The 12,197-nt window shown below is 43.0% G+C and overlaps 1 protein-coding gene across 3 annotated transcripts; it reads left to right on the top strand.

Moving 5' to 3' along the window:
* The first annotated feature begins 22 nt into the window (after positions 1-22).
* ckmt1 (creatine kinase, mitochondrial 1) lies at positions 23-11,147 on the top strand. 3 transcript variants are annotated; one of them, XM_015343375.2, is made up of 10 exons: positions 23-118; positions 2,961-3,174; positions 4,954-5,152; positions 5,886-5,981; positions 6,945-7,166; positions 7,712-7,797; positions 8,640-8,763; positions 9,490-9,624; positions 9,993-10,118; positions 10,875-11,147. In XM_015343375.2, exons 2-10 carry the CDS (start codon positions 3,023-3,025, stop codon positions 10,986-10,988), a joined length of 1,254 nt encoding a protein of 417 aa, XP_015198861.1. In that variant the 5' UTR covers positions 23-118; positions 2,961-3,022; the 3' UTR covers positions 10,989-11,147. The 3 variants fall into 3 exon arrangements, with proteins under 3 accessions (XP_015198861.1, XP_015198862.1, XP_006629011.2); XM_015343376.2 differs by lacking the exon at positions 23-118 and adding an exon at positions 1,581-1,664; XM_006628948.3 differs by lacking the exon at positions 23-118 and adding an exon at positions 2,323-2,524.
* The last annotated feature ends 1,050 nt before the right edge of the window (positions 11,148-12,197 follow it).

The following is a 12,197-nucleotide window of genomic DNA, read 5'->3' as shown; positions in this document are numbered from 1 at the left end:
CACGCACTCAGGCATGGGAATTGGACCCACTTACAAAGGCGGAAGTGTGGCACTCCCAGTCCAGCCTGCCTCGCGCACATCAGAGCTCAGCTCACACCAAGCCGCTGACCACTCCTAGGTAAGAGCAGCGCTCCTCTCTTCGAGACCATGTCTTTATACGGGGGGGTCGTAAGTGTTCTTGAGTTTTGATAACGTCGGTTTTCTCTCAATTTTAACGCAGTGCAGGGATTTATTTAAAGAAATTCAACTTTCACTGTTGCCAACTGTTCTATTGTTCCAAGGTCATTTTATTCTTTGACTTTGAAATCTATGTTCCTCCTCTTCTAAGACAAATTGCTTGAGACGCCTCCCGTATAGAGGGAGAGGATGATAACTCTGGAGAGCTACTTTGTCATTAGATGCTTAAAAAGAATTAAGTGTGGTCACACCAGAACATACTCTTTCTGTGTTATTTTATTGGAGTTAAAATGGTCAGGTTTTGTGTCGGTGGATGACCTGCTATAGTAGAATACACCGCGGATCACCTGTAATGAATTTGTAGAAAGCTGTGAATGGGTGTGTGTTGCATTGCATGGAGCTAAGCACGCTCAGAAAATCTTCATGGACTATGTTCAAGGCTGTGCCACATTTGCGTTTCCTGCTGTTTCCAGTCGTTTGTTCAACCTCAAGCAACTTTTCTCTTACCAGCTGTTCTTCCCCTATATAAGCCTGTAATTAGAACAATTCTTACAGGAGATCTCCTGAAGGATTAATTAAGTAAATAGGTCAGATCAATTTTAACAAAGGTTCCTTTTTTCTTTCATACTGTTAAACTGCTTAGGATACTGAGCTGGACTGGATTTGCTGCCTAAATCCTGGAGGAAAACAAATTGCGGCGACCTCAGAATTCATACTTTACTGTGGAAATGCCACCAATTTAATTAGCTCCTGGGAAATGAGCGGGTGAATGTGCCATTGTAGAAATTAAAGAATATTTATCAAAAATAATAAGGAAAGGTCCAACCGCACACTTCATTTGAGACGCTGGGCGGTCTTGTGCAGCAGGGTTTTTAAGGGCGACCGTTGGATTTCGAACTTTTCAAATCGCTTCACCCGTTCATACATGTCTCTTGTCTGTCCACTAGTCCTTAGCTCTTAGATATAGGGTAACATTACAGGTTTATTTATCTCAAAACTTCAAGTGTCTTTAATCTATTTTAACGGTCTTTGCTTTCCTTATTCAACCCACAAGTGCAGCATATTGTCAAAACATCTGTCTTTCACCTCAGAAATATCGCTAGACCCCTATGGAAGCCCGTTTCCGCCAGGGAGTAAAAAAAAAACGCGCTATGGTATCTCAGAATTGCGACTTAGTATCTCAGATCCGACTTAGCAACTCAGAATTCCGACTTTATATCTCACATTTGAGGCACGAACTAGGGTGGGAGCAGCGAGGGCACAATCCCTAGAACCCGAATCCGTTACAATAACAAAAGGACAGACAATGAAATATGGCTATTTCGAAGTCGCAATTCTGAGTTGCTAAGTCGCAATTCTGAGTTGCTAAGTCGGAATTCTGAGATACCATAGCGCGTTTTTTTTCACTCCCTGGCGGAAACTGGCTTCCATACTTAATAACCTGCGGCAGTCGTTTAAAATTAGGCTGCCTCAACCTCATGTTCTGGGTAAATATATTCTGACAATGTAGCGATGCATTTGAATTACTAGAAGAGACATGTGGAACCTGATACACCTTTTTATCGGAACTAGAGACATTAAGCGATGTGAATGATGCGGAAATGTATGTAAATAACCGAATTTCAATCAAAAGTAAAAGTCCTGCAGCCACCATAGTAGCGTATGAGCAGTATAGCAACACTAAGTGACAAGCAGATTTTAAAACACCTGTTTTGTTATTTCTTCGGGGTCACATGTAATTCTGCCGAATTTCTTGAGGGCATTTTTTAACTGTAAATCGCCTCCACTGATCCCCAAGTCTGACAAATCTAAGATTATTAGAAGCTTCACGTTGCTTCCTGAAAGCCTGTATTCCAGCAGTTGCGCATGATGTGTTAGGCGTGTTTCGGTCTCGCCTTCTGTACATTTCTTGCTGAAATGTAATGAGCGTGTTCATTGTGAACGAGAGAAAGCCAGGGATGTAATTGTAACAGATGTATTCAGCAGACAATCGCCTCTGTCCAGCCCAGCTAGTACTGAACGGCTCTGCAGTACGGTGATACGAGACCGCTCCATGCTGAGAGCGCCTACGCTGCAATGCTCGAATTTGCGCATGAGGAACGAAATTTTCCCTGCACCTTGTAGTACCCAATGTAATGACGGATCAACCTAGTTTTTTCACTTTTTAACTTTAAAACGACTAAAATAGAGAGCAAATATTTCCTTTGTGTAATTTGCCCACAGTAGCTAAAAAATATTGGTCCTTTAAATTACATACCGCAACAAAACGTTTTAACGAGCAATTGGTGGCGAGTTATGCTAGTAGGCTACTGTACATTACTCCATTTGTTCACAAAATACATGAAAGGTGAGCAAATTGTTATTTTATATAGAACTATGTCGATAATCTTTATGTGTATACGTACTAAATCGGTCCAAATGGTGAAAATGATTAGCGCATACTACAACTGTATCGTAGTCGTAAATGTATGTAATATACTGCCGCTAGAAAATGTATTCATAACGGAGTCCTGCAGCATAGACATCAGACATTACCAAGGGCACATTTTCACATCATTTGGATTTAATCATTTCGATCCCCGTTTGTTTACGCGTGACGACTGTGAGGGTCTGTTTCAGGTCAGTTTTGGGGGAGTGCTGCAGTCTCTTCGACCACATCGCGCAGGAGCCTACTGCTGTGATCTCCCTCCTTCATTAAGTATTCGCAACACGCATTCTCTCCACCAGTCCCCCTACTGATCCAGCTCTTTCTCGCTCTCTGCCTCTTGTCGGTGTTGCCACAGTTGGCGGGGAGTATTTATCCAGGTCTAGTCTCTCATCTCTGGCTCTCGGTTTGCGGGATAAGATGGCAAGCACCTTTACCCGGGTCCTGACCTCCAAGAGAAGCGTGGGTATCCTGTCTCTAGTAGGAGCGGGCTCCTTAGCTGCGGGATACCTGCTGAACAGGGATCCTGTCAACGCTGGAGCCCAGAGCAGGAGGAGACTGTACCCATCAAGGTAACTCCCTGCCTGCCACCACCTCAGTCGCAAGCGCCATAGCCGCAGCTCCGCTCTGGAGAAGGTTTATTTTCTCTGCCGTTACGTTCTCATTTCCCACTACACCAAGATCATTTATAATGTTTGTATTTTTATAATGATGTATACAATACATTTAAAATCGTACAGGGTGGTTAAGGTGAGCTGTCGTAAAGGATTTTTTTTTAATTGCTTTTGCTTTTGCACTATTTGGTACATTTGTCCATAATTCAAATTTGCATATTATGATGTTATTTGTTAAATTGGTCCAATGTTACGCAGATCTTCTAATGATGCGTGTATTGGACTGTAAGATAATCTTTATTTTTGAGTACAGTGTCCATTTAGAATATGTAAAGTTAAATATCTTTAAACAAGTGGGGAAGGGTATGAATTGTTGCGCGCCTTAAAACCCCAGTACGCAGACTCGACTTTGTTAAAAAGAAATGCGTTAACTCACGGATCGGAAGGACTCAAACTGGAACATTTTAATGGGGTTACCTGTTTTAAAACAGATGGCACAAAATCACCCCTGAGGTGGATGTGATTGCGTGAACATTTTTACAGTAAAATATTAGCAAACAAAAACACCCTGGCACCCTTTTTAGCGTAGTGGAAAACATAAAAGCTAAATCACGTTCCCAAATTTAGATATCGATGACGTGAGAAATATTGTAAATGCATTGTACGCTTAAATAAATACATTTGTCTTTCTATCTTATAAGAATGCATCTGAGGTGTGTGTAATAGATACGTATATGTATTCATTGTTGGAATATTCTGGAAAACTGTCTTAAAGTACCCTCCACAGGATTTTGAAATCACGGTAATCCCCCCAGCCCGACGAAGTATTACGTATTTTCGTCATGTGAAAAAACAGCTGCTCTTCCTCATATTGAACAGTAATGATGAATGTATACCTTACATAGTCCCATAGATACAGCCCAGTATGCCACTAGATTTTTATAAGATCACTTTATTAGCCATATGCAATTTCTTGCATTAGGGATTTGTCCTTTCACATACCGCTACTTGCTCTCCATGAGACACACAGGTGGGGAGAGAGACGCTTGTGGTCAGAGTGCAGGGGCAGCCATTTTTACAGCCAGTTGCTCAGGGGCCCAACAGAGTAGGATTCCTCTGCCGGCCGCGAGATTGAACTGGCAACCTTCCAGCCACAGGCGCAGATCCTGAGCCACAGGGCCACTGTTCTGCCCTTGAGTATTTTTTAATCCAGAAATACACATTTCCCATTGTGTCACTGAAAACATTGCATTGATTAGAAAATATAATAATTTTGCTACAGTAGTAAATGTACTCTACTTTTTTTCATTTATAATCAGTCTGCATTATTATTATTTGCAACTGTTTTGTTAATTTCTCTATATATAATGGGCTAGATTCAACCTGGGTCCACTTCCATATAGACGTTTCCTGGGTATAAAGGAGATGTATCCCAGATCTTAATTAAGCTTGCAGACAAAATGAAAGATTTACACAAACTTACATCTACCATCTCATCAGGTGGTAAGGCTGTGCCCAATCACATGCTGAGTACACATCCAGCCTTTTCATAAACTCATCAGCATACTGCAAACAGGTGGGCAGGTGGAAAAGCACAATTAAGATAAATACATATCTCAGTAGGCACTGTTTGTGACCATATATTGATATCTTTTTTTTATGTATACTTTGGTGACATTTAACAATGCATTTACCTCAGTCTTAATCACAGAACTAACCTTGATCATGCTTTGTCAGTGCGGAGTACCCTGATTTAAGGAAACACAACAACTGTATGGCCAGTAACCTCACTCCTGCTATATATGCCAAGCTGTGTGACAAGGCCACTCCTGCTGGCTTCACCCTCGATGAAGCCATCCAGACAGGAGTGGACAATCCTGGGCACCCCTTTATCAAGACTGTGGGCATGGTGGCTGGAGATGAGGAGTCTTATGAGGTGAGGGCTTATTATGACCTGAAATAGACTAGACTTCGATGGTTAGTAAAGAAGTACTGTAGATAATAATTTTTTTTTGCTAGATCAGACATGAGCAGCACAAAACCTAGATAACAGATGTTTGTAAACTGCAAAGCCACAATTTCTGGCTAAAAGACCTTGAAGTGTTATGATGTTGTCTTACATGGTTTGCACCCTTGATAAAAAGAGAATAAAACCCAACACTCTCAATGCAGCATATTCACTTCTGAAATGCTGAGTGCGTACAGGCATGTTGTATATCAAGCATTCTCTCAGAGGGCTCATGGGGAAACCCAGGAAGATGTATTTACAGCTGCCCTGTGGGTCCTGGCAGCATGAATCTCCCTGCAGTTCTTTCTGTCCATTAATGCAGCTGAGAGGTACTGCTTATTTAACACTTTAAAATGATTTTTCTATTTATCATTCCAAAATTGTGAGATCCTTGTAAATGAGCTTTAGCAGTGAAGTGATTTAATTATGTGCCATCAGGAGGAGGAAATCCAGTCTCTGCAGCAGTAGGTGTCACATCCATCAGTGGGCCTTAGTGGCTCACAGGGTGAATTGATAAACCGATGGCCAAAGTGTCATGGTTTCAAGAGCACTGACAGCTCTTGCTGAGCTCTGTATTTTTCTTCTTTTAGGTCTTTAGTAGCTGTCGAATCTCACAGATCTGAATAGTGATGCTCTGCATTGTGTTTGATGTCTTGTGCAGGTGTTTGCTGATCTCTTTGACCCTGTCATTAAGGAGAGACACAATGGTTATGACCCCAGGACTATGAAACACCCTACAGATCTGGATGCCAGCAAGGTATATGTCACGAAGCGTCATTCAGGACTCTATGCAGACGGCAGAATATGGAGGGGAGTGAGACAAACACAGGGGGAAGAGACTAGGATCGGAGCTGGAAGAAGAACAGGGGGGTGTGTCGACGGTGCGCTGGTGCTCGGGGGGGGCGTGGTCCAAGGCAAACAAGTCCAAAGGGAGTCCTTAGGGAAATTTGGGGAATGCAAGAGTCCAGAGCCGGGTAATCCAAACCAAGAAGGACATGACAGAAGTTAAAAGCTGGAGTGGGATCCTGGCGAAGGGTCGGGGGAATATAGAAGGGGTAACAGGGCCAGGCGCTCCAAGTCAGGACGCTGTTGCGAAGCCTATGCCGTTGAGGCACTCCTGGGCTCGCTGGTAGGCGGGCTTCCGGGCGTCCATCTTCTGAAGCTGAGCCCAGATTGGTAGGGGCGTCTGGCTTTTATAGAAAGGAGGCTGGATAAGGGTCAGGTACAGGAAAATCAATCCAAACAAGAAAGGGCTGCAGCACCCTCAAGAGGAGGGGCTTACGATCGTGACAGTATAGACAGGGCTGCAGGCCATATTTCAGGGTCTACAAAACTTCAGAAAATTGCAGAAAACATGTGCATGGCCAATGCATTCAGTACTATCATAAGTAGGAATAGTCCTATTGCATGTTTTTACATAGCCTTAATCGCCACTCATTTTGAAAAGTCTGAGCAAATTTCAATCGCAAGATGTCCAAAAAAGTAGTGGTTAGGGCTCTAGGCACTGCTGTTGTACCCTTGAGCAAAGTACTTCACACACATTGTTCCAGCTGTGTGAACGGGTGAAGATGTTCTTTGCTTTGGATAAGATGTCAGACAAATAAATGTCCTCTGTTTAGGTGTTACCAAGCCCATCACTGTTCATTATTAGACTGTAGGCGCCATTCAAGGGGAGTCAGAAGCAGTTTTAAAGTGACGCACATTGCTCCTTCCCTGACAGATTCGGTCGGGGCATTTTGATGAGCGCTATGTGCTGTCCTCGCGTGTGAGGACGGGCCGCAGTGTCCGGGGCCTCAGCCTGCCCCCCGCCTGCACGCGCGCGGAGCGCAGGGAGGTGGAGCGCGTGGTGGCGGACGCTTTGAATGGGCTGAAGGGAGACCTACAGGGCCGCTACTACAGCCTGACGGTGATGACAGAGCAGGAGCAGCAGCAGCTCATCGACGTAAGAAATGGGCGACGGGGATGGAAAGCAGCTGAGAGCCCAAGAGGGGTGTGCCTGCTACTTTCCCCTTTGTTCAAATGTTACAGTCAACTCAATATTGGTGAAGTATACCAGGGCTCCCATAATATGAAAACTGTTGGCATCAAACCTGATTTCTTCTGCAGTGCTGGTGAAAAGTGCCAATGAAATATCCTTTCTCTGGGAAGGTAAGTAAGGTGAAAGTGATCCCTGCAGGGAAGTAACTGTAACTCAGTCGAGAAACACAGGCTAGGATCTGAACATTTACACTGATGATGAGCTTATTGGCAATACTGAGGACCAGGGTTCAGTACCTGGCCATTGTCTAACAAAGAAACATTGCTATAATAACCATTGTTATTTACATATGAGTTTTAATGACTGATAAGAAAATATCTTGATTGTATTATTATCATGAATTCAATGGACAAGCACTGCAAAACCATGTCTTTAAATCTGCTGTACATGCACTTGCACATGTGGAGCTTTTCCCTGAATGTCCTCCTGTCTCTTCTGTGTTTTCCCAGGATCACTTCCTTTTTGACAAGCCCGTGTCCCCTCTCCTCACCTGTGCTGGAATGGCTCGAGACTGGCCAGATGCGCGTGGAATCTGGTAAACAAAGTTTGACTGTAGGAAAGAGTTGGCAGAAGTAGAAGGACTGGTGGACACTGCTGTGACTGGAGCTGAAACAGCTGTCAGTGCTATTTAAAGCAGGTTTATTGTTCAGAAAAGATTTGTATACCTTTAATTTTTTAGCCAGTGAGCCATAAAACATTAAATATATTATAAACAGATGAGATTAGAAAGTTAATCTTTGATAATATAGTAGAAAAAAATATAATCACTTTTCCTGAAGGACAGCTGTACTTCATTTTCTTGTGTTGAAAGTAGACTTTCTTCCGAGAAAAGGGCCTGCAAGCTTTCCCTGTCTTGTATTTCTTTTCTGTCCTGCTATTGTCCATAAGTAGCACACTTCATTGTAGTCTGCACTAGACTGAACCCACAGGAGACCCACTGTGACGTCTCCTGCTACATTATGTGTATATAGCATGTCAAGAGTCCTCCATTACTCATCCAAGTTTTCATTTGACTTCTCTCACTCACCATTAACTTGGTTTTCCTCCAGCCACAGTCGATGGTATACCATTCAGCAAGTTTGTTGTCTGTTTGTTACTGTAGTGAAAATATAAGAAATATAATGGTTACATTGTGACTGGAATAAAAATGTTTTTTATTAACATTATATCAATGTCTGTGGTCCTCGCATTCCAAACTTACTCAAAGAAAGTAAAATGTGACACTAGGGGAAAATTACGCAAATAACACATACTGTGATGATTTTTGTTGTGCAACAGGACTGTGTGACATTGACTTCCTGCATGTATAGTGTACATTATATAAACTCTAAGCAACACCTCATTCTGCCTAATTCAAATGCTGTGTTCCCTGCACAGGCACAACAACGATAAAACCTTCCTGGTGTGGATCAATGAGGAAGACCACACTCGCGTCATCTCCATGGAGAAGGGGGGCAACATGAAGAGAGTGTTTGAGCGCTTCTGTAAGGGGCTCAAGGAGGTAAACATGGGTTAACTCCTTGCACTGGCACATGTGGAAAGGAATGTGTTGTCTGTTGTGAGTTTGTGTATCTATCTCTCATTATATGTGTTTTTACCCCCACAGAAAGCTGACTGAGAATGTGTGTAGGATTAAGGAGGCTTTCAGCTACTTGTGTATCTATAGAGAGGCAATCCTTATTGACAATAAGCACTCAATTAATACTGAGTTGTTTGCGCTTCTTTGGGCATTTGCTCATGTGTTCCAGTCTGTGTGTGAGTGAGTGGGGCTGAATGTAAGGCAGATCTTGTGCTATTCTGCAGTAAGTAACACTATAATGGAACTCCCTTCCATTTTCATATCTCTCTATTCAAGTCGCACCTCCAGTCGTGCCAAGAAAGTCTTCTCAGACCCCTCTCACCCAGCTCATCATCTCTTCCAGCTTCTCCCTTCTGGAACACGTTTCAGATCCTTCCTCTCAAGGACTGCCCACTTCAACCTCAGCCTCTTTCCCACTGCCACACGAGCTCTGCACTCACGTTGAACTCCATTGTATAATTATGCTGCTACGTGGATAGTTGTTTTCATATGTACTGTATGTGACGGTGTTTGTTTGTCTTCTGTCCTATTTGAATTTGTACTGTAAATGTTGTATGCATGTCTCATCTGTGTTCTTTGCTGTACTAAAAGCAAATTCCACCACCTATTGTCGTGTGGCAATAAAGAATAATTTAATCTAATCCACAGGTGGAGAGACTGATCCAAGAGAAGGGTTGGGAGTTCATGTGGAACGAAAGACTGGGCTACATCCTCACCTGCCCCTCCAATCTGGGTACAGGGCTGAGGGCTGGTGTGCACATTAACCTACCTCGACTCAGCAAGGTACCAATCCTACGCTTTCAGGGTTCAAGAGAGTCAACGAAAGGACTAATGTGCTGTCATATCATACTGTACTTGTTAAATGTCCGCTATATTCTAACAGCTTTAATGGTTTTGATTGACGGTCATTACACAGGGGAGCAATAGCCATGACTTTAATATCAAATTACCAAAACTCTTATTGCAAGAACTGCAGAGTTCAAGTCCATCAAAGAGGACTAATACACAGTTCTGCGAAGAATGTAAAGGAAAGGGCCTAAAAGAAACGGAACATATAATTAACCCCTGAGGCTGCTACAGGAAACCCTCTAACTGTAATTAATGTAATTTCCAGAGCTCAGCCTGTCTGTCTCTCTGTCGCTACTCTGCAGGATCCTCGGTTCCCCAAGATCTTGGACAACTTGCGTCTCCAGAAACGTGGCACAGGTGGTGTGGACACAGCAGCCGTGGGCAGCACCTTTGATATCTCCAACCTGGACCGACTGGGCAAATCCGAGGTGAGAAAACAGGTCCACAGTGAGCTACATGAGCTTCTCTGAGGACACCCTTTTTTATTCTGCAGAAAAATAAGCTCCCAGTTGAGTGTGACATGCTTTGAAAAGGAAACCTGGAGAAAAAATTGTGTTCCCCTTTCCTTGTGTCACCTCCAACCCTTGTACATCTTCAGTATACTCTGAGGGTTGAAGGCTTGCTAATCAGATAGTGAATTCCCATCTGATCAGATGAGATACTGTAGCACTCTCAAGTTCACATGGGTATGCACCCTCACCACTGCTGCCTCAGGTCGGCCCCCCCACTGTCAGGGACTCAAACCCAGGCCTCTGGCATCACTCAACAGGCACCCAGCCAGTTGAGCTAAAGGGAAATCTCCCCTCAGCCCGACGGCTGCGGTCCCTGTTATTCACAGGGAAGGGCGGTGCCGTCACTGCGCTGGTAAGCCGGCTCGAACAACCTGCAATGTCGTCCGTATGCATAACACTCTTAGAGAGAGCAAGGGGTAGGGAATTGTGAAACCACAGTAAAATTTAAAACAATAGCAATCAATAGAATTTACCTACAATTTCTTTAAGAAACCTGTTTAAATTACTGAACACTATATTAGCAGTTGATCTGTAAGTGATTTAGGCATTCAGTTAATAGATACAATACAAATGAAAAGAAAGTAAGAATGCAGTCTGGATTGGCAAATCCAATATTTATGTGTATTGAGCAGAATGGAAGAGTAATGATGCTGTGGCTATCTATGTGTTCAGGTTGAGCTGGTCCAGACTGTGATAGATGGAGTGAATTACCTGATCGAGTGTGAGAAGAGACTGGAGAAAGGCCAAGACATCCGGGTCCCTCCTCCTATAAACCAGTTCAAGTAAACAGCCCTGCAGATGACTTCCCAGCTTCTCCAATGGCTTGTTATGCTGCTGTTATGCTGTTATGCTGTGATCATTCCTCAGCAGCAGAAACATGGAGAAACCCATTGCTTTGGCACTGAAATGGAAATCCTCAATAAAATCTAGCACTGCTGTCACCAAGCCAGCGGGTTTTATTTTCACTGACAGTTACATCTGCAGCTATTAAAATTAGTCTACAACATACGAAATATGTTGGTAGAAAATCTCCAATGATTCAACCAAGAATTTTGTACATTAAGTAAAATATTGTTTTTATATAAGAAGTGTGATAGATTACACCCTGTATATTATGCATTTTCTTCCAACATGGATTGATGATCCATCCATTATGAGAAAACTGCTTGTTCCTGTTAAGGTTGGGACAGTCCTGGGCCTGTCCCAACAGCATGACACACCAGGCTGCTCTATGAAAATTTTCATGCAGCTATATTTAGAAACATTGTCCAATTCCCAACCTAATACAGAAATACAGCACATACAGTATGTTTATGTACTACTTCCTGCAATGTTGTTTACTCACATGTTAGAAGTTATCAAAACTATTTTATTTAGATTAATTTAATTGTGTTATTGATTGTCCTTATTTGATTTTTTTGGAATGACTGCATCAGTTAATGTTTTGTGCTTTCTATAAGCCTCCCATCATGTTGCACAGCCTCTTGCACCAGAAAGCTTTTATCCTGGCCTGAATGGGAAAGCTCTTTTCTTTTACTTTCAACTGCAGTGCTGTCAAGACAAATGCCATCACCGTGGCAACAGAACCTTTCTCCATATTCTCCAGGACTCTGGAGATCAGGCCTAATCACGTGACCCGGATTCCAATAGACTCAATTGTGTTGGAACTGGGCCAAAGAAAACGCTGCTCCTGTCTCACTGATTTATCACCAATCAGGGCTACTGCTCTCACAGTAAATGGGGTGGGGGCGCAGATGGTCAAGGCGTATGTGGCCTCCTCTGTCATGCTGAATTATGTTACTTGACTAAGTGACTAAGTAGGGGGAAGGGAATTAAAGTCTGTGTTCATCCACCCCCTGGAACCTAAGGATGTGTAGGCAGGACTCTCCTACCCCAACTGTGTCCCTTGTTAAACAGCTTTTCTTATTCTTTATTTCAGAAGATAGATAAATTTGCTACAAATGGTCATTTATGGTGATAGCCCAGAAAACACAC

Source organism: Lepisosteus oculatus, chromosome 5, assembly GCF_040954835.1.
Source record: "Lepisosteus oculatus isolate fLepOcu1 chromosome 5, fLepOcu1.hap2, whole genome shotgun sequence".
NCBI lineage: Eukaryota > Metazoa > Chordata > Actinopteri > Semionotiformes > Lepisosteidae > Lepisosteus > Lepisosteus oculatus.
Note: the sequence above shows the minus strand (reverse complement) of the source record. Positions and strands in the feature narration are given on the sequence as shown.